Source organism: Gorilla gorilla, chromosome 2, assembly GCF_029281585.2.
Source record: "Gorilla gorilla gorilla isolate KB3781 chromosome 2, NHGRI_mGorGor1-v2.1_pri, whole genome shotgun sequence".
Lineage (NCBI taxonomy): Eukaryota > Metazoa > Chordata > Mammalia > Primates > Hominidae > Gorilla > Gorilla gorilla.
This window is the reverse complement of record NC_086017.1, coordinates 134184222-134206447: the sequence shown is the minus strand read 5'-3', so window position 1 is coordinate 134206447 and position 22226 is coordinate 134184222. Positions and strand designations below refer to the sequence as shown.

Here is a 22226-nt window from a genome sequence, read left to right as displayed (position 1 = left end):
TGAGCAGGACTTCGTCAGTGCTGGACAGGGCCTGCGGCTGAGGGGAAAGGAATGAGTGTCAGAGGGAAAGATCTGAAAAGCAAAAGCCACTTACGTGGGCAGGATCTTGACACTGGTGCAGCAGAATGGGGCTGTCCCAGGCAAAGGCAGGGAAATTGAAAGAAAAGTGATTGGGGAATGACAATGTGGGAAAGCGAGTGTGGTTTGGGTGGGATGTCAGGGTGGTGGTGGCAAGACATCCAGGTGGGCAGCTGGAGGCTGGCAAGCCATGGACGGGAGGTAGGGATGTGGGAAGTGGCTGATATAGCCACCTCTATAGTGGGAACCTTGGCCATGGACTTACTCCCAGAGTGCAGGCGTGAATGGGGCGAGGACAGAGGTGGGACGTGCCATGTTTGGGGCCAGGTGGAGGGAGACGAAGCAGAGATGACATAGAAGCAAAAGAATCTCAGGACCATATGGGAGGGTGACTCTAGCATCTGGTGCAGAGTGAAGGGCAGGAGAATGAGGAGGGCTGGAGGCAGCCAAAATGAAAGGCTGGGGATGAGCGAATGATGTGCACCAGCCTGATAGGGAGCCTGGCAGGGAGGCAGCTGGGCATCTTGGAGAAGGGCAGGCCCGGGAGAGGAGCTCAGAAAGAGAGCATAATCCAGACTCCGTAACAGGCTGACGTGAGCCTCCGTGATGTGGCCCGCCCCTCCACTTGCTTCTCTCCCACCTCCCCTGCCGCTGGTTGTGACGTGGTTTCTCTGAGTCAGTTTGCTTTCCCACTCTCCTGGGCCACTGTCCCCCAGGTGGAACTGGAGCACCTCCTCCCCACCCCATCCTTCCAGTCTCCAGGAAGCCGTCTCTGACTACTCCAGTGGAGATCAGGTATCCCTGCTCAGTGCCCCCATAGTGGCACCCCAGACCCCCATGACACCGGAAGCTTTCTGAAGGAGGAACCTTGCCTGTCTCACTCTTGGTGTTAACTCACTTGGTCCCCAGAATAGTGCCTGGCACATGGTAGGTGCTCAATAAATATTTGATAACTGATGGAGTGGATCTCATTTAATGCTCTCAACAACTCCATCCCCATTTTACAGACGAGCAACCTGAGGCTCAGAGAAGTTTGGTAATTTGCCCAAGGTCACGCAGAGTCTCAGGGGACATCCAGGATTCTAACCCGAGGTGCTCAGTACTCACAGGTTCACCAGGAGCGCTTTTGCCCGAGAAACGTGGCGAGGGAGGCGGAAGGATTAGCTGGTGTCCCGGGGAGGGGAGATGGGGGACAGGTATCCTGCACACACATACACACACATGCACAGACACACACACAGACACACACACACACACACACACTGTTAACCAGGAGTCCCGGGAGAGCCTGAGAGGTTTTCCAGGGCCCTCAGGCAGGGGCACAGGTGTGGAGGAGCGAGCACTTGCCAGGCAGGTAGAAGGCGTGGTGATGAAAGCATGTGCTTCCCTCCGCAGGAACGGCTCCTGCTGTCTGTCCTTCCCCGTCATGTTGCCATGGAGATGAAAGCAGACATCAACGCCAAGCAGGAGGATATGATGTTCCATAAGATTTACATCCAGAAACATGACAACGTGAGGTAGGGGTGAAGCTGGGGGAGGAGGATGGAAGGGAGGGAGAGCTGGACCCCTGTGGAGACATCCCACTTCCTTCCTTTCAAGTGGGCACAGCCCAACAGGGTGGCTTGGTGACTTTGGAGTGTGTCATCTAGAGCATGCCAGCCCCACCCCTCCAGGTGTGTTAAATGAGTGAATTATCATGGTGTCCCATGGAACTTTTTTGGGGGGTGGGGAGGGGGGGGACAATGAGGCTGCAGGGAGAGAATAAAAACAGGAGGAGGAGAAAGGAGGAAGCAACACCAGCCACTTTGGGGAGGAGCTCCTAGCCTACCAAGAGAGATGGAAAGCATAGACTGGGACCCGAATGTCACCACCATCATCTCATCTTCACCACCATCTGGCAGCTTCCATGCCTCCTAAGCCAGTGCGTGCCAGGCACTGGGCCAGGCTCTGCCCACCTTATCACCAGTCCTCCTGACAGCACTGCAAGCCAGCTACCTTTATCAGCACACCCAGTTGATAGATGGGTCATGTATGCTATTTACTTCATGTATACTCTATTTGAAATTTTCTGTAATAAAAAGTTTAAAGAAAAAAACACATCACCAAGAAACAACTGGACAAATCCAGAACGTGGGACAGTCTACATTGTGTACTCTTTAAAAAGCCAGTCATGGAGAAAGAAAAAAGGGTGGGGAATGCATTCTAGATTAAAAGACTCAAGGGCTCAAGGTCCCCCAGCCAGCAGTGGTACAGCCAGGCTGCACCCAAGTGGCCGCTCCAGAGCCCACGCTCCTTTCACTGCGTGTTTGCCGCCTCCCTAGACAGAAGCTGCTGACAGCAGGGACGTGCAAACAGATGTAGATTAATAGAGTGCAAAATCTGCTTATGAGTTCCACGGGGACACGAAGCGATACAGTGGCCTTCATCCAGCATGGCTTCCTGGAGAGCCTGATAATCCTCCCATATGCCCAGAAAAGGAGCTGCTGTGTTTGCCTTCCGGACAGTTCCTTCTCCCCAGGCAAGTTTCCCTAGGACTCACGAGTCCTCTGAGGTTGGTGTAAAGAGGACTCTTTGGAGGCTTGGCCTGAGTTTTCAAGAGAGTGATTAAGTGAAATAGTGCAAATTATCTCTCTCTCTCTCACACACACACACACACATACACACACACACACAGAGAGAGAGAGAGAAGGTGAGGCTGACAGCAGTAGGGGTGAGGGAAGCACTGTTTTCTTCAGGCAGAATGAGAACTGCCCAGTTCCCAAGTCTGCCCTGGGATCCGAGACTGTGGATTCTGACTGCATGTCTTCCATCTGTCTCTCAAAACTGAGACTCTAAGCCTTTAGGAGAGACATGTATCTGCATAACACATTGGCCCCCAGTTTTGGGGGTCTCCCAACCCCCATGCTTCTCTGTCAGGTAGGGACAGTGTAGGCAGCAGTCACCTTGGTCTCCCAGGAAGAAGGCTGCCCCTGGCTGAATCTCCACATCTGGGAAGGACCTGAGGGGGTTGCAGCTGAGCCCAGCTCAGGGAAGTGGAGTTGGTGGCCGGACTTCTGGGCTTGAGTCCTTCAGGCAGTGCAGATGTGCCGTTTCCCTGCTGCTTCTCCCACCCACCTTGGCCCTCCCATGGTGGAACGATCACTAGCAGTGAGAGGTCACACCTACGCAGAGCTTGCCTGAACCAGCCACCGCCCTATGTGCGTTCATCTACTCACTTAAACCCCACAGCAAAGAAGAGGGCTGTACTGTGATTATCTCCATTTTACGGGAGAGAAAACTGAGGCACAGAGATGAAGTAACTTGTCCTGTCGTTGGTTAAGTGGGAGAAATACCCTGGAACGCTTTCTGGTACTAGTTTTTACCCAGCCTGACTACCGGACAGATGTTTTTACGTGCCCAGGAGAAAGGAGTGTGTCCGAGGAATCTGGGAAGGAGGTCTGGGGAGCCCTCAGGCTAACAGGAGACTCAGAGGAGAGGCAGGAGAGAGATTTGGTTTTCTGTGTGTGTGTGTGTGTATGTGTGTGTGTGTGTCTGTCTGTCTGTCTGTCTCTCTGTCTCTGTGACTGAGGAGCCACCAGGGGCCTTTCCTGTCTGATGGTAGTTCCTAAAATAGGACATGTGAGGAAACAGACTTCCCTATTAGAACAGATCCCATAGTCTCAGGTTTAAAGTGGGAAGGGGTAGCCCACCAAGTGGTCCCAACATATACGAGCCAAGTCACTGAGCTCCCCCTTCTGGTGTTTTCTCTCCTGGTCCTGTCTTCACCACCTCACTGGCCCAGGCACTGTCCCCGGCACCGCATGGACAAAGGTGCTTTCCTTGATTGCTCTCAGCTCCGCAGAGCTTTGTGCAGGTTTCGCTCATTCAGTGGAACACAAAGGAAATCCAGAAAATTTGCTGCTCAGAAGCAGTCTGGCACCTCCAGCACAGCTTCCCAGCCTGCCTCGGCCAACACAGCCGGCTCACCGGCCACCCCTGCGCCTCGGCCCAGTTCCTTGCCCTCTCTCACCATCTCTTCTCCCACTCAGCAGGCATCTTCCTATTCCTCATTCCACGGTGCTGGCTCTTGGGCCCCCAGCCCTCCAGCAAGGGTGTTTGGTCAGAGGGGCTGACTCAGGCCTCTTCTACGGCGACTGCCCTTGGGGTGACTCCTCCCTCTGTCTCTCTCCCATGGAGGCAGTGACTTTGGGTTGATAAAAGAACACTGCCCTAATCACAGAGTGGCCTGCACGTCAGACCCCTGCCACAGTGGGGGTATTTCTCTCTGGGATGTGCCAGGATCAATGACAGCAATCAGGAAAGAGATGAAAGGAGAGAAAAATCAAGATGCTATAATTTTCATGGGGACAGAGACGATTCTGACTCTGACATCGCCAGGGACAGAGGTGGCTGGTACACATCAGAGGCCAACTGCAAGCAATCATATGCAAATGTCCCTCTGGGGCCTCTTTCCCTGTTCCATCAGCAGCACTGGTTGTAGCCCTTGGTAGAAACACAGTGCTTGCTCTGGTCTCTGTTTTGGGGTTGAACTTTTGGCTTGGGTTGGTGGTTAAGTAGGAGATGGGGGGTGACATCATAGTTTAAAAACACCCCTTGGGGCTGGGCTCATGGGGCGGGGCACAGTGGTTAGGCCTAGGCGCTGGGGTTAAGCAGTTCTGCACATTGCCCCTACTCTGCTGTTTCCTGGCCATGTGACCAGGACAAGTTACAAGCATTGAGCCACTCTGAACCTCAGTTTCCTCATCTGCGTAATAGGATAGGAAGAGTACCTACTTAATAGGGTTGCAAAGAGTAAATGGAATAATATGGGGAAAGTGCTTAGCATAGTATCTGGCACATAACAAGTGTTCAGTAATTGTGAGCTGCCATTATTATTGTTACTGTTATTTTTATGATTATGATCACACTCATATCAACAAAGAAAGGCCTGGGGATTCTCTAGTTGGCGAATGGAGGGTGATGAGTCACATTCATCAATTCTCTGCAGAGTTGTAATATTTAGAGAGGGTGATGACATGCTGTTCTCTAGCCCCACTGAGAGCAAGGCCACAAGAAAAATAAATCAACTCCACAGCATGACAGGCTGGGCCTGGATCTAAGGAAGAGGAAGAGACTGATGGGGGTTTGGGGAGAAGAGTTTGTCTTGGATAGGGCGGGGTGTCAGGCAGGGGCCACCACTGTCCATGGCCTCATTCTCCCCTGGCCCTGAGGAGAATAGTTGTGCAGCACACACCACCCCGGGGTGCAGCCAGGGACTGGCCAAGGAGCCTGTAGGATGTTTTGATGCTGAGCCACCACTGGCCATGGGCAGACGCAGGCCAGAGGCCAGGGGACCCCTGGAGACCCCGGAGACACTTAGTTGTCTCCCCTGTCTGACGTGTGGTGACAAATGGAAACGTTTCAGCCTTTCTGACGGGGCGGGTCAGCTGGAGCCGGGGCCCATGCTGGGATGTCCACCAGTGGCTTGCAAGCCCTCCTGCCTGTCCTCCCCCACCCCAGATACCTGCACTTGCTGCAGCTGACAGCGCCAGGGCTGGGGGAGCTGTGCCCTCCCCACACCTGGGAGGGACAAGGACCTCTGGGACATGCCAGCAGAGGCGTTCTGGAGGGAGAGACAGCTCCTGGAGCTCTGCCTGGGGAGAGGAGAGCTCAGTCAGCCTCAGCCTTCTCGGCCAGAGAAGGCGCCATACCACGTGTGTCACAGCAAAGGTAGATGCAAACAGACCTTGGCATCACCAGCTCACCCTTGCCCAGGAGTCAGTGGAAGGGACCAAGATGAGCACCTGTGTTAAGCAGACAGGTCCACACCCAGCTCTGCCGCCTGGTGGCTGTGGGAACTTGGGCAAGGCACCTAATCAGAGCCTCAGTTTCCTCACCTGTAACATGGGATGGGGATGGTCCTCATCTGTAACATGGGATGGCCATTCACTCATCCATTCAGCTAGTGTGTGACCTCTGCCTCATCAGTGGGGACCACCAGCCACATTGCAGGACACTCAGCTACAGGTGGGCAGTGTGACATGGATTAAAGTACACATCATCACTGGCATCATGAAGCTCATCTTCTGTTAGAGAAGACACTAAGCAATGAATAATTAGTCAGCTGAGTTTATCACATTCTTGTGGGAGCTAGGGTTTAGTGACCAGGAGACACGGACTTCACAGGGTATTAATGTTAGATAACGTACTGCTCTATTGTTCTGTTATCATTGTGATAAAAGGCACAGAGGAGCAGCATCCGTAAGAGGGTGCCCAGCTAGCTAGCCCAGGACTTGCAGGGCTGCTGGGAGCTGAGGTGAGGTAGGGCATGGAAGGTCCCCAGCCCCGCGCAGTGCAGGAGGCTGCAGACTGATTGCCCTTGAGGCAGGGTGGACGACCAGAGTCAAGGTCAGGTAACTCAACACCCCAAAGGTTTCAGGGGCCAGAGAACGCCCCAGCCAGGCCTGAGAGGGCTCTGAAGGATTCTCTGCTTTCACAGGAGCTCCTTCTTACTGTGGATGACCCTGCACCTGACTGGTCTGTGCCTGAGCTGGAGCCCTGAGGTTTTAAAGGTCATAGGTGTTGGGTGGGTGAGAGATAATTCCAGACTCTTCTTTGTGTGAAGGGAGAGAAGGCTGTCTCCTCTAGTGAGTGCTGGTCCTTTGCCTAAGAAACATTCCCCGCAGGGCCCCAGGGTTCAGGATGGGGCACGGGTTGGGGGATCTTGGTTCACCAACTTGGATCAGGCACCCGAGTCCTGTGGATCTGCAGCCAGGGTCCCGGCAGAGGGGCTGCCAAGTCTGGTGTGGCAATGAGGTAGTCAGCCCCGCTCCCCACACATCAGGGGTGGGACAGGGTCTTGGGGAGAGATCCCCTGTCTCCTCAGTCTTTCCCCAACACCTCCCGCTTTTAAGGTTATTATCTCCTCTCCTGTCTCCTTCAAGGACTTGGCTGCATTCCCCAGGTTGCTCTGGTGTCTGGCTCTGCTGCAGTGTGGTTCTGAATTATAATGACCACGCGACAATGTCCGAGATACTCAGATACCCGTGGGCAGATTGTGCACCCTATAGGCAGAGGGTGGAAAATGTTTACCTTCCACTCACACCCTCAGCCAACAGACCACATGAGGAGGGGCCGTGAACATCCTGCATTCCTGTCTCAAACCTGACATGAAGAAAAGTATTCTGGGCCGGGCACGATGGTTCATACTTGTAATCCCAGGCCCAGAATACTGGGAAGCTGAGGCAACAGGATTGCTGGGGCCCAGGAGCCTGAGGTTACAGCGAGCCAAGATCTTGCTGCTGCTACTCCAGCCTGGGCAACAGAGCGAGACCCTGTCTCTATTTTTTTTTTAAGTATTCTGAACTCTACTCCCGTACCAGTTATAGATATAAATGGTCTTTATGTTATTATTTTAGTCATTCCACAAACATTTACTGAGCTGCTACTATATACAGCCTGCCAGTATGAAAAAGACACTGTCTCTGCTCCTTAGGGAATATCCAGCCCTCACAGTGAGGGAGTTAAGTGCTATGGGAACAGCAGCTTGACAGCCCAGGGGGCCCTGTTGGTGGAGTCACTAGGGTTGGGTCTTTAAAAAAAAAAATTAATGGATTATTTTAGTTGTGATAAAAATACATAGCATAAAACTCACCATCTTAGCCATTTTTAAATGTACAGTTCAGTGGCATTAAGTACATTAAAATTGTTGTGCAACCACCATCACCACCATCCATCTCTGGAACTTTTTTTATTTTCCCAAGCTGAAACGGTATACCCATTAAGCGCTAACTCCCCATCCTCCCTCCCCCAAGCTCCTGGAAACCATCGTTCTATTTTCTGTCTCTATGATTTTGACTACTCTAGGTAGCTCATGTATGTGGAAACATATAGTATTTGTGCTTTTTGTGACTGGCTTATTTCACTTAGCATGATGTCTTCAAGGTTCATCCATGTTATAGCATGTGTCAGGATTTTCTTCCTTTTTAAGGGCTGAATAATACTCCATTATATGAATATACCACATTTTGTGGATCCATACAAAGTGTCCATTGATGGACACTGGGTTGCTTCTACTTTTTGGCTATTGTGAATAGTGCTTCTAGGAACATGGGTGTACAAATTTTTTTTCATATCTGTGCTTTCAATTTTTTTTTTTTTTTTGAGATGGAGTCTCACTCTGTCACCCAGGCTGGAGTACAGTGGCATGATCTTGGCTCACTGCAACGTCTGCCTCCTGGGTTCAAGCAATTCTCCTGCCTCAGCCTCCCTAGTAGCTGGGATTACAGGTGCGCACCACCATGCCTGGCTAATTTTTGTATTTTTAGTAGAGACGGGGTTTCACCATTTTGGCCAGGCTGGTCTCAAACTCCTGACCTCAGGTGATCCGCCTGCCTCAGCCTCCCAAAATGCTGGGATTACAGAAGTGAGCCACCATGCCTGGCCTGTGCTTTCAGTTTTGGTGGGTGTATATCTAGAATGACATTGCTGGATCATATGGCGATTCTATCTTTAGCTTTTGGAGGAACTGCCATCCTGTTTTCCAGAGGGGCTGCACCATTTGACCTTCCTCCCAGCAGTACACAAGGGTTCGAATTCCTCCACATCCTTACCTGGGATTGTGTTCCAACAAAAGACCTCAGTTTGCCTTAATTGGTGGGGACTGGAGTCAGCAGCCAGCAAGAACTTACTATTTTAGCTCTCTGGACTCAAAATGAGGGGCCCTGTGGGAGATAAGAAGGGAGGGAAGACAGAGCAAAGAGGCGCTGACCAGTTGAATTTGCCCGGCTATGTCTTTGAAACAGCTGGAATCAGCTGTTATGGATGATTACGATTCTAATAAAAATTTAGACATAAGAAGTATTATTCTGGGCTTGGGTAAGTCAAGGAAGACATCATGAAGATGGAAGGGTTAGAATCAGGCCCTAAAAGAAGAATGTGATTTGTTTTTTACCTTTTAAAAAATAAACACTTTTCTTTTTTATTTTACTTTTTTTTGAAACAGAGTCTCACTCTGTCACCCAGGCTGGAGTGCAGTGGTGTGATCATGGCTCACTGCAGCCTAGACCTCCTGGGCTCAAACAGTTCTCCCACCTCAGCTCCCAGTAACTCGGACCCCAGGTGCCTGCTGCCACACCTGGCTGATTTTTAAATTTTTTTTGCAGAGACAGGGTCTCACTATGTTGCTTAGACCGGTCTCCGACTCCTGGGCTCAAGTGTTCCTCCTGCCTTGGCCTCCCAAAGTGCTGGGATTATAGGCATGAGCCACTGTGCATGGCAAAAAATAAACATTTTTATTATGTGAAGAATATATGTTCTCTGTAGAAAAATTGGAAAATAAGAGCAGTATGGAGAAGAAAAAGCACTCATAGACTCCCCCCTGAGGTCACTAACTATTGCTAGGTCTTGCAGTTTCTTCTTCCTTTTGTGTGATTTTCCTTCAGGAAGCATTTCCCTAAATCTTTCTAGACTTTCTAAACAGAATGTCTGTAGGTGCTATGGGGTGTTCCATCGTATGTACAGTAGGGGTAGGATTTGGGTAGGCAGAAACAAGAGAGGGGTTTGGGTGGGTGGGAAGGGGCCTGCAGGAGGCCCTTAGTCGAATCTAGGACATGCCTCGACCTAGGACCCCTGGACCCAGTCCTGACAGTCAAACCAGTCACTGGGCCCCTTGTCTTGGTTTCCACTTGCTGAAGAAAGGCGTCCTGTTGTCCTTGTGAGAGTGGAGAGAGCACAGTTGTCCCAGGGCAGGCTCTCCCTGTTGGTGGACTTTGTGCAGGCATTCTGTGTCCAGCAGGCTCCCATAGGCCTTTCCCCCTTTCCCTTTCCCAGCCTGTGCCCCTGGATGGGCCTGTGGCTGCTGCCAGTTCACATGCCCCTCTCTCATCTTTTTTGTGCCACTCCTTGGAAAACAGCCCTCTGGTGTCTGACCTCAGCCCAGTGTTAATAAGACCACACCTGATTGTGCTAACTCCCCTAAAGGACATGAGTGACTCCTTGCTCGTCTTGTACCTTACTAGGGACATGTGAGCCCAAAGGATTCTTCAGGTTGGATGATGGGGGGGCAAATGGAGGGGGCACGCTGCAGGGGACAGCACTCTTGGTCAAAAAGAGACCACTGGCCCATCCAGAGGTGTGGCCACTTCAGCCTCCCCAGCCCACACTGGACCCTTCCGGGTACTTCCCCGGCACCTTCAGCTCCCAACTTCCTGGGAGGTGGGCTGAGACCTTGCCATACTCCCTTCCCACCATCCACCACTCAGCACAGTTCTTGATGTGGTCCTGTAGCTCTGACGTTGCCAGGGGCTGCAGGAGATCAGAGGAGCTGGTGATGAGCACTACAGGCTCCCCTAGACCACTAGGAAAACTCAGCACCTGGGTGTCCAAGGTGCTGCAGGATGTGCACAGGAGCAGGGCCAGGCTCTGACAGCTTCATAAAGTCATGGGCCTGTTGGCAGCAAGATGGAACAACCACGAGGAAATGCACTTCACCAAAAGTGCACGTGGTTTGGAAAGCTGAGCCAAAGCTGCTCTGGAGGGCTGAAGGGCCTGTTGTGGTAATTGGGACTCTGTCTCCCACTCTTGCCCCTGGAATAGAATGCAGGGGACTGTGAGTGATGGATGGCAGGCAATTAGGGAAGCGTGCACAGCCAGGGTGGCCCTATCCCAGTTCTGTGCGCCCGCCATGAGGGCCTGATCCTGTTCCCAAGAGGAGCTCTCAGATGGGAGCTAATAGATGAATTAGCACCTTCCTGCACGTCTGGGCCAGCGCTGAGTTGGGAAATGGCCTTCAGAGTTACTCCGGGGCAGATCAGGAAATCCTGGCCAGCAGAACAGACAGTCTGCTGTAGGGTAAACCTTGTAAAACCCAGGAGCCTGCAGAAGTGACAGTCATTAAGCAGAATCCTCCCCCAAAGCTGCAGAGAAATGTGACTTTGTCTCTGACAGGAGGTGGGGGAATGTGGGGGTGGCAGGATTTATATAAATGTGTGGGGAGGCTTTGGGGGCTTCACAGTCAGGGCCTCAGCAGCAACCTTGCCTGGGTTTCCACACACCCGGCATAGATGCCTTGCTTTGAGTGGCTCTTCCCTGGTGGGTGGTGATCTGCCCCTCCCTAGTTCCTCAGCAGCTGGCCAGGAAGAGTAGATTCCCAGGAGGCTGCAGGGAGGTGCAGGTTTTCAAAGGCACATGGAGCTCCTCACATATCAATGTTGTTTCTCATGTCTCCTGGCACACAACCAGAGGCCACTCATGTCCCCATGTCCCTGGTACCTGTTCAGCCACTGGTTCCGTGCATATGGCTGGGAGCGTGTGCTGGGGGACAGGCTGAGGACTTCATGGGCTCCTGTCTCAGGTGACATGCTTGAGACTCCAAGAGGCTTTGTGGGACAGAAAGAAGAGCTCACAATTTGGAGTTACTAGTTGTGTCTCTTGCTTTGGAACCAGGAAAGTTTCCTTCCTTTCAACAAATAAGTATTAGGCACTGTTGTGGGTTGAATTTTATCCCCCTAAAAGAAGATACATTGAACCCCTGGTACCTGTGAATGTAGTTTTATTTGGAAGCAAGATCTTTGCAGATGAAATCAAGTAAAGATGAGGTCATACTGGAGTAGGATGGGCTCCTAATCCAATAGGAATGGTGAACTTGTGAGAAGAGACTGCCTTGTGAAAGCACAGACACACAGGGAGAAGTCCTGGTGAGGACCGAGGCAGAGACTGGAGTGATGCGGCTGCAAGCCCAGGAATGGCGGCTGCCTCCAGAAGCTAGGAATACACAAGGAGAGATTCTGTTGAGTTTCAGCGGGAGCAGGGCCCTACCGACTCCTTGATCTCAGACCTCCAGCTTGCAGAACCACGAGACTATAAAAATCTGTTGTTTTCAGCCACTTGGTTGGTGGTGCTTTGTTACAGCAGCCTGAGGAAACTACCGGGGGCACCTTTCATGTCTGGGTGTTGTGCTGGGTGTCGGGCAGGGTGCAGAGCAGAGGCCAAGGTAGGCATGGCCCGCTGCATCCAGGCTGTCATTCAGCTGCTTGTTTCCTAAGGGCTGGGACGTAGCCGTGAATCAAGTAGATAAAATCTCTCCCTCAAAGAGTTTACATTTGAGTGAGAGGAGACAGACCGGAGCATAATAATAAACAACAGTAATACACAGCATAGTCAGTGGAGAAAAATATGGTGGAGAAGGGAGATAGACAGATGGGAAGGGTTGTAAATTTAAATGAGGTGGTAGAAGCTTTCTTGAGGCAACCTTTAAACTAGTGTGGTGGTTCTCAACCCTGGCTACATAGTGCAGTCACCAGGGAAGCTGAAAATAAAACAGAACAAAGACAATCAACAGCGGAGCCCACTCCAGACGATTAAGTCAGAATCTCTGGGACTGGGGGTAGGGGTCCTCTCCAGGTAAGAGCTCCCCAGGTGGTTCTACGAGATGCCTGGTCCCAGGACCATATGGTCTAGTGTGACAAGAGTTGCCATGGAAGAATGCGCTTGCCAAGGTCCAGCAGGGTCATCTGTGGAGAACGAGTTGACCACAGGCCTGGCCATCCAGTGCACGGATGGGCAGAGGCCTGGCCCACCTGAGTGGCTGGGTCAGCCAGGCAGGCACAGGAGGTTGGAGTGCAGGGGAGCCCCTGGGACCACATGTGTCTGCCTTGTGTGTCTGGGGCGCCCCACCCTCCCTCTTCTCACCTCCTCTGCTCTTCCTGGTGCTGTGTGTTACTCTGCTCGGTGGCAGTCCTACCTCTGCTAGATTAGGGGACTTTTTCCTTCCTACCCCGGGGGCATCTCCAGCCCCCAAAGCCAGGCCTTTGCTGCATAGCCTCAGGCTGGGGGTGGACCAGCCACTGGTCGTGCTGCCTGCCAGCTTTGTGTTTGAAGTACTGGTGTTGGCCAAGGGGATACTCACTGAACATGCTCCTTGACTCATGTGCAGCCAGTCTGGACCCCAGCTTCCCTTGGTTTTGATTTCCTGAGAGATGAAGAAGAATTTCCAGAACAACTATGGAGTGGGTGCTTTCACAAACTGTGGGAGAGACCTCCTCCTTCTCCCTGGGTGGAGGGGGCAGGTGCCTGGGAGGCAGGGAGGCGGAGGGTGGGCCAGGATGGGGTTCTGCAGGCACCCTGCCCCAGGCATGCACACGCCAGCATAGTCTACCTCTGGGCCAGGGTGGTGGGCCCACCAGCCACGCCAGATACCGGGCATGAGAGCTTATGGAGAATCCAAATTCCCTTTCATTTTCTGGGCCCATCCCACAGCTGCACACGCTGGAGCAGCTCTCTGCTGTCCTGAGTCCCCTGGCCTGGCAGGATAGGGCCTGTCCTCTCTGCTCCACCTCCTCACCTTTTCTTCTCTCCCTCTCATTTGTTCCATCTCTTGTCCCTGTCCCCATTTCTCCCACTCTGGCCTCACTCTTACAGTTGCCTTGGTTGTTCTGTTGAAGTGGCCAGAGGAGCCAGGATTTGGGGAAACAGCAGTGGTTGGGGGCTGCCCTCCTGTGCTTCTCCTGGGAGGTGGGACAGCCTGGCTGAAGCCTTGGGATGCACTCCCTGGTGGCCCAACCTGTTTCCACAGGCCCTGTGGAAAAAAAGAGGTTCTCCTCTTGTGAGCTGGTGAGCAGCTGCTGAGAGTGACCCCTCTCAGGGTGGTCCTGTACCTGTCCGGGACCACAGCAGCAGCTCCCAGGGGTCCTCCCACCTCCCTCACAGTGCCAGGGTGTTGGATTGTACCTTTACCCGTTTAAGATGTCCGTGGGGCCTACAGACAGCATCATCTTGATTGGTTCAACTCCTAAAGTGTGGAGCCAGTGCCTGTGTGGCCTTGGCCAGGTGACTTTTCTGTGTCCTCATTTCCTGACGGGGTGGTTATGAGGTGCGAACGAGTTAATATTTCTGTGAGCTTAAAATAGTGTCTGACTGTTTTAAAATGTAGGTTTTATGATGGTGAGGCCAACAGATCGGGAGAGGACTGCCGCTAAGATTGTCACTCACAGTTCCCACGAGGAGGAGACACACCACGCAGAGGCCAAGGGGGAGGCACCAGGGCAGTCAGGAGGCCGAGGGAGCAGGGCCCTTTATTGTGGTTTGTGCAGGAAGGAAGGGTAGCAAGGCAAGTGCTTGGCTGGTTTGAAGAATGTCTTTGCGCTGGCTCAGTATGTAGGGGCTGTCCCAAGTTGCCTGGGACTCCAGTGCCTGTCCCTGGGGTGGCGAGGGCAGGGGATTGTCGTCAGCAGTGGACTCTGGGTTGGTTGGTTTGTGTGTGAAAGGCACACCCTAAGGCAAGTTGTTTACTGTCTCTGGGAATTGGCTTGTCTTGGGAGGCACCAACTCTTGGGAGCCTTGGATGTCAAAGCATGGGAATATAAAGACAGGCTTAGTAAAGAGTACCATGTTCCAGTTAGGTGACACCAGGGATAAATGAGCAGTATGTGAGGTGATGGATTTGCTGATTAGCCCAATCAACCATTCCACACTGTGGATACGTGACATGACATCACTTTGTACCCACCCCATAAATATATACAATTATCATTTGTCAATATTTAATTAATTAATGTATTTATTCATTATTATTTGGGACAGTCTAGCTCTGTCACCCAGGCTGGAGTGCAGTGGCACTGTCTCGGCTCACCGCAACCTCCGTCTCCCGAGTTCAAGTGATTCTCCTGCCTCAGCCTCTCGAGTAGCTGAGATTACAGGTGCATGCCACCACGCCCAGCTAATTTTTGTATTTTTAGTAGAAATGGGGTTTTGCCATGTTGGCCAGGCTGGGCTCGAACACCTGACCTCAAGTGATCCGCCCACTTAAGCCTCCCAAAGTGCTGGGATTACAGGCGTGAGCCCAATATTTGATTTAAAAAGACATGCTTAATGTACCAATACACATTTTTAGAATAAAAGGACAAAATATGTTTAGTTCAACATCATTAATTTTAAAACTGAAACATGGTTCTGGAGCGTTAGGAGTCCCGAGGTGCCTGGGAAGGCGCACAGACCTTGGAGGAAGAATCCTGCCATGCCGCTGTCTCTGGCTGCTCTGAGACTTGGCTCCCGTCTGTGAAATGGGGACACTGACGCTTGCAGGGCTCTTGCGCGGACTCAGTGAGATGACATGTTGGAAGCCTCCCGCTTAGCTCCTGGCTGCCAGGAGCATCTCAGTACATGACAGTTTTTAGATTTTTGTGTCCCTTTTAAGAAAAATAAATTCAGGGGCCCTTACAGATTCTGGTCCTGGGGTCTTCCCTTCCCGTTTCAAAGGAAAAAGAAAATGTTTTCAACTTAGGGAACACAAGCCACAGGGACGGATGAAAGATCTATCACCAGCTGGTGCACTGAGGAACTGGGAAGGAGGAGTTGGGGGCTTCCAGGGATGCTGACGGGCTGTGTCTTCCTTTCTCCTCCCTGGGTCTCTTTTATTGTGTTTCTTGTAGGGGATAGAGGACTCCCTCAGGATGGAGGGCTTGGGGCTAGAGTCCTTTCTGTGTGGGATTGGGAAGTCAGAGTTTGCAGGGCCATCATTCTGGCCTGAAATGCCTTCCAGAACAGAGGTATAAAAGGCTTCTCTTCCCCAGGAGCAGGCCCAGTGCCCTCGGGGTGCGCTCAGAGGTCAAACGGGCAGGCCTGAGAGATGACTGGGAGTTGGGGCCTGGCCCCCTGTCCCGCACCCTCCTGAGGCACACACCCAGGCCTCACGCCCCTCCCCTGCCTTCCTCCTGGGCTGGGGGAGGGTGCCGTTAGAGCACAGAAGGAGGATAGCAGCAGAAAGAGGCAGCGTCCTCGGCCCTCCAGTGCCAGGGCCTCTTTGTCCCCTGCCCAGCAGCCGCGTGGAGCCCCCAGCATTCTTGCTGGCTGGCAGCCCTCTCAGGCCCAAGGAGCTCCAGGCTAGGCCCTGGCCGCAAGCCCTGCCTCTCATCCCTCATGGAGGTCTGTCTTGGTCTGTTCAGGCTGCTCTAAGAGAATACCAAAGAACGGGGGCTTACAGACAACAGCAGTGTATTTCTCACGGTTCTGGAGGCTGGAAGTCTGGGATCAGGGTGCCAGCATGATCAGAGTCTGGCAAGGACCCTCTTTTGGGTTGCTGACAGCCACCTTCTCATATCATCACGAAGTGGTGAGCAGAAAGCAAAGAAGCAAGCTCTCGTGTCTCTTCTTATAAGGGCACTAATCCATTCTTGAGGGCTCCACCCTTGTGACCTCATTGTCTTTCAAAGGCCCCACCTAATACCATCACATTGGGCATTAGGATTTAATGCAACCAGGTGTGGTGGCTCGTGGCTGTAATCCCAGCACTTTGTGAGGCCAAGGTGGGTGGATTGCTTGAGCCTAGGAGTTTGAGACCTGCCTGGACAACATAGCGAGACCCTGTCTCTACCCAAAAAAAAAAAAAAAAAAAAAAAAGTTAGCCAGGTAGGGTGGCAAACTCTTGTAGTCCCAGCTACTTGGGAGGCTGAGGGGAGAGGATCCCATGAGCCCAAGAAGTCGAGGCTGCAGTGAGCCTTGATCACACCACTGCACTCCAGCCTGGGCAATAGAGCAAGACCTCTTCTTAAAAAAAAAGAAAATAACAAAAAGATGTAATGTATAAATTTGGGAGACACAAAGATTCAGCCTATAGCAGGGTCTTCCTCCTCTGCCTGTCTCCCCAGCATCCTGTTTGCTGACATCGAGGGCTTCACCAGCCTGGCATCCCAGTGCACTGCACAGGAACTGGTCATGACCCTCAACGAGCTCTTCGCCCGCTTTGACAAGCTGGCCGCAGTGAGTCGCCCTGAGCCAGGGCTGGGGGTGGCCTGACCTGGGCTGTTGAGGGAGGCTGCTGTGGTCGAGGACCTGCTGAACCCCAGGGATGGGCATGTGCCTGGGTATATCCTGCTGAGCAGAGCCTGCTGGTGATGGGCAGAGGGGACCCTTAGGCTGTGGCTGTGTCCTCACGCCCTGCGTGGGCCTGGAGACACACTTAGCTGGGGTTGCTTTCAGCACTGTCACTGACCACAAGCGAGAGTGTAGGGAGCCCTCCATGCCCCCCATCCGTGGAAGCGGGTGGTGAGGCCTGTCGGTCACACTGCCCAAACCCCAGGGGAATAAGCTGTTTGTCTGGGGCACATTAGGTGCCATCAAGCCACATTCCTGATGAGATTGGCCAGACTGATAAGAGAATGAGTCTGAATCCCCAGCTGGCCTGCAGGCAGCTGTGTGCCATTCCCTAGAGGCATCCAGAAAGAGGACTCTTAAACGTTTGGATAAATTGGAAGTAACACTTCCAATGGCAGGGAGTGGTGAACGACACGTTCATTCCTTAGGCCCCTATTCACCCCTCCATTATCCTTTCCCAGCTCTAGGCCTTTGTAGAGTGATTAAATGTCAGTGGCCACTGACAGGTGGACACATTTCCCTTGGCCCACACAGGACGCCAGGCCGGGTTATTGATGAGAGGCTGGTGCCGTCAGTGCCAGTGCCAGGGCTTCTCTGGGGGCTGCCATGGTGGAGCGCATATACTTACCTGTGGGTTTTGTCACTGAACTGAATGAGGTGAATAGCACCTGCTTGTCACTTGGGTCTCAAATGAGTCCAGGCCACAAGGGCACTTGAATCCCTGTTTCTCAACTATCTTTGGGAGCCAGAGTTGGACCGCTCGTAATTGGTGATTACTGATATTCTATCGCAATCCCACTGACGGATTGGTGGTGGCCTGCAGGTGGCCCTGTGGCACCTGTCACTCAGCAGCAGCTCTGCTGGATTCTTGGCACTCATGTGCTTGCTAGTTGAGCAAAATTCTTTTTTGATAAAAGTCTCAGACAGGCTGAGTCAGTGAGCTTTTGGTTAAAGCTCATTTCTGCCTGCTTCAGTCTTTTTGTAAAAGGAGGAGAATCAGACAACTTTTGATAGAATCTCAAGCAACGAATCAGAGTGACTTCTGGTGTGTGGAGGGGACCAGAGACCCTTGTACTGGGGCTTGGGGCCTTCCTTAAGCTGATAAGGCCACCCTGCTGGCTGAGCTGTAGTTCGACCAGCCAAATTCCTCTTGGGGCTCTGGAGTAGATCTTTAAAAGTGAGCTCCTGAGTCTGGGAGCTGGAATGCCGCTCAGGGCTGCCCAGCCGATCCCTCCATCACCACAATCCCTCCCTCCCCAATGTCTCCTGATAAGCCTGTCCCAGGACCATGCCGAGTTCTGGCGTGGGCCTGCGCTCACTGCCCTAAAAGGCAAGTTATTCCAGGCACGGGGTGAATCTGTTTGCTTCTCATTTCTTTCCCTCCCACTTCTCTTTCCTACTATTTTTAATTTGTAAAATTAATTTGCTTTCCAGGAGAATCACTGTTTACGTATTAAGATCCTCGGGGATTGTTATTACTGCGTCTCGGGGCTGCCTGAAGCAAGGGCTGACCACGCCCACTGCTGTGTGGAGATGGGCATGGACATGATCGAGGCCATCTCGTAAGTGTCCACCCCCGGGTACCGTCTACCTCCCTGGGACTGTCCACAGCCCGAGCGACTGACTGACCTGCCAGCTGTCTCGTTGGAGGCAGGGAAACAGTGGGGTGAAACTGTCTGCCAAAAGGTGCCCAGCCAAGCTGAGGGTTGGCGTGTGCCACCAGACTTTCTGCCTTCTACAGGGTTCCTGTTCCCTACAGCAGCCTGGGCAGCTTTTCCCAGAGGAAGTGTGTGGGAAGGGAGGGCTCTGCAGACTCCAGGAGTGGAGGAGAGGCTGGCAGCCGTGTGAGGATCCTGTGCCGTGTGAGGCCCTTGCACTTCCGGGGCCTCATGTTTCCTACAGACACCCAGCCAGGCATCGAACTGCTGGTTCCACTTCTTCCCAGATATGAAAGGTTGGGCTCATAGGGGTTAGACAACTCCCCAGGGTGCTACTGCCAGGCAGGTGGATTCAAATGCAGGTGTTCCGCTTAGAGAGAATCACCCTGCCTGTGAGCCATAGCAAAAAGGCACTTTGGCCAATTCATGGCTATCACTGGCCACAGAAGGAGCCCTGGTCATTGAAAAACATGGGTGGTGCAAGCTTATGTGACAGCCAAGGGAGCAAGTCAGAGACTTTGGGCTTTAGAAATAGCTTGGGCAGAGGCAGAGAAAAAAGGCACAGAGGGCAAGGTCAGAGGCGGGAGTGGCTGCCAGGAAGGCAGCCGGGTCCGTTGGTTTGGCTCAGTTCTACTTGCAGCACTTGCCAAGTGTCCCCAGCAAGCCTGAGCTAGACAATCAGTCTCCCCGGAAGCACAGAGCCTTAAGGGAGAGAGACCAGGACTCCTGGTGCTCAGATACAAAGCATGTCATGTGGACATGGCGAGGTAAGGGAGGCAGACTTGAAGGAGGGCCCAGGAGGGGACAGTTGATTCCACTGAGAGGATCGAGAGAGTTTGCCTGAAGGAGGTGGCCGTGGAGTTAAGCCAAAAAGACAGAATGAGCCATTGTCAAGCTAAGCAAGTATCCAAAGGCACTGTGGATGGAAAGTATTTCAGTGAAGGTATTCTGCTGCAGTGGAGGTATTTACCAAGTTGATTCAGGACAAGAGAAATGATGGGTGATCTCAGTCTCTCCTGCAGTGGGTGTCAGCCTCTTGCTGATGGCGTGGGATGGGGTCAGGGAGTCTCAGTGGTGGTCCCACCCACTGGGGCAAGTCAGACTGCTGGTCCCATGGCTGGCTGAGTGCGCCCATGCCCCAGGTGTTAGGGAGGGTCTAGGGCCCTAGAAAGTGCAATCTGAGTTCATCCATTACCCTACTTCCTGGCACCTGCACCCTCTCCTGCAGATGCTGGGCAGGTTCCCATGGGCCTCAGACATGCACCTGGAGATGTATGGCTTCCTTCGCAGTCTGCCTCCACTGCTCGCCCAGCATGAGGAGTTATAAGTGCATACGGAGGGCCTGCCCTGTCTACTGGGAGCTCCCAGATATGGATATGTGGTGCATGTGGCCGGGACCAAGCTTTCCTCTAGGGCATGGAGCACCCTAAGCCCCTGCACCTGCCCAGGCTCCCCTTCCCTCCTGAGCAGGCCATACCCTTGAAACCTGGGTAACCACCTTTTGCCATCACCCTGCTAACATCTTGGAAGCAGCAGTGTGGATAAATCCAATAAAAAGATAATCCAAAAGCCATTTCTGTCTTACCCACAAGAGCATTATACAAATAGGGTTTGGAGTGGTGGTAACTTCCCTGTTTAATTCAAGTCGGCCCTAACGTGCATTTGCATTTTTCCAATCACAATTTAATTGACAGGGCAGTGCTGGCCAGAGGTGCCCTCCTGGAGGGGAAGCAGCAGGGCTCTGGGTTTTAGTGTGGCACCGCGCCACCTTGTGGCCAAGCCGGGAACAGCCCCTTTCACAGCCTACTGCACCTGCCCCCCGCCCCAGTGCCCTTCAGGCTGAACGTTCTTGGACTCTAGGGCTGGGTGGGAGAGAGAAGCCTCTTTGACCCCCGCACCTTCACCTTCCCTGCACCTGCAGCCTCACCCCCATTCTGTGTGCCTGGCCTCCAGCCTTCTCCCAGCTTTACCCCTGCTCCATCCCCAGGTTGGTCCGGGAGGTGACAGGGGTGAACGTGAACATGCGTGTGGGAATTCACAGCGGGCGAGTACACTGCGGTGTCCTTGGTCTCAGGAAGTGGCAGTTCGACGTCTGGTCTAACGATGTCACGCTAGCCAACCACATGGAGGCTGGCGGCAAGGCGGGGTGAGTGACAGCTGTGGGTGGCTTGGGGCCCCAACCTGGGTTCCCACTCAAGCCCACCCAGGGTGACCATCCTGCAGAGGCGAGGCGGGGCAGGGTGGGGTGGGCAGGATGGGCAGCAAGCACCTGTGGGGGCGCTGGGGTGAGCACAGTGGAAGTAGAAATTCCTCTACTTGCCAAATCACCTGTGCCACCATTGGCCAGTTGTGGGAGCATTATGTCACCCTTCCCTGAACCTTGACCCAGAAGATATTGACCCAAACCATGGTGGCTGGTGAGGTGTGATAGACAGAGTTCTGGAGGAGGGAGGAAGCACAGATAGTTTCTGGGATGGCTAGACCGTAAAGGAGGCAGGACTGGGAGGGGTGAGGAAGGTAGGGTGGGAAGAGCCTGCTGCTAGGCGGAGGGAACGCAGTGAGGCAAGGCACAGGTGTGGGGAACACAGCATTTCCAAGGAATGGGAGAAGAGCAGATGGCCTTTTAGGGATGGCTAGGAGAAACAGCGCCTGTGTTCAGAAGGCATGAGTGCCAGGCTCGTGAATTTGGACTCCGTCCTGTCGCACGCAGGAGCCATTGCTGGCTTCTGAGCAGGAGTGAGAGGCTTGCAAAGTTTGCAAGACTGGAGGCCATGTTGTCTTGGGCAAGCTAATGTAGTGGTCTGTGCCAGGATGTTCAGTGTGAGATAGTGTGGTTGCAGTGGGCATGAGAGCCCACTTGATAGTAATGGAGGGTACCATGCAAGGTTGAGGTTAGGATTTGAGCAGAGCTTGGGGCCCTAGGGTTTGAATTGTGGTGAACCCACTAATTGCAGTTTGGTTTTTCACGGGGGCTGACATTCTGACTTTGAGTTTTCTGCCCTCTCCACCCTGATCCCTGCCCCCCTGTAGACGCATCCACATCACCAAGGCTACACTCAACTACCTGAATGGGGACTACGAGGTGGAGCCAGGCTGTGGGGGCGAGCGCAACGCCTACCTCAAGGAGCACAGTATCGAGACCTTCCTCATCCTGCGCTGCACCCAGAAGCGGGTCTGTGGGCTGGGGGACCGGGGGGCTGAGGGGCTCCCTTCCTCCAGGGAGGAACATTTTCATGACCTGCTGCTTCCTTCTCTTTCCTTGAGTGAAGTCATGAATTTCTTATGCAGTTGTGGTTCCTGCATCTTAAAAAGGACCCCGGCAGTTAGGCCTTGCAAAAAGGATGGTAAAGAGGGAATCTTTTAATAGTGCTTCTTTTGCAAAAATGCAACAGGCCTCAAATCAGTTAGCAACAAGACATCAGAAGTCCACAAGCTGGAAATCAGCATCAAGGGAGTCTGTGGATACCGTATATTTTATCTCCATCTCTCTCCTTTTCATTTGTCTTTTACTGGGGTGGACACTTGCCCTAATCTCTCTCTCTCTGATCCATAGCTCGGTGTCCATCTCCACATGTGCCTATGTCTTTGTTTCTTGAACCTATTTTCCCCTTTCCCTTTCTAGTCTGTTTCTTTTTCCCCCTT

At 52.8% G+C, this 22226-nt stretch overlaps 1 protein-coding gene across 2 annotated transcripts in view; it reads left to right on the top strand.

Moving 5' to 3' along the window:
- The window catches only part of ADCY5 (adenylate cyclase 5), a 167040-nt gene that overhangs the window by 99950 nt on the left and 44864 nt on the right, over nucleotides 1-22226 (top strand). For both annotated transcript variants that reach the window (XM_031009482.3, XM_055383817.2), the window contains exons 3-7: nucleotides 1474-1595; nucleotides 16701-16812; nucleotides 18361-18488; nucleotides 20572-20730; nucleotides 21615-21756. In XM_031009482.3, the coding sequence (XP_030865342.2) occupies nucleotides 1474-1595; nucleotides 16701-16812; nucleotides 18361-18488; nucleotides 20572-20730; nucleotides 21615-21756 (663 nt within the window). The remainder of the gene's footprint in view (nucleotides 1-1473; nucleotides 1596-16700; nucleotides 16813-18360; nucleotides 18489-20571; nucleotides 20731-21614; nucleotides 21757-22226) is intronic.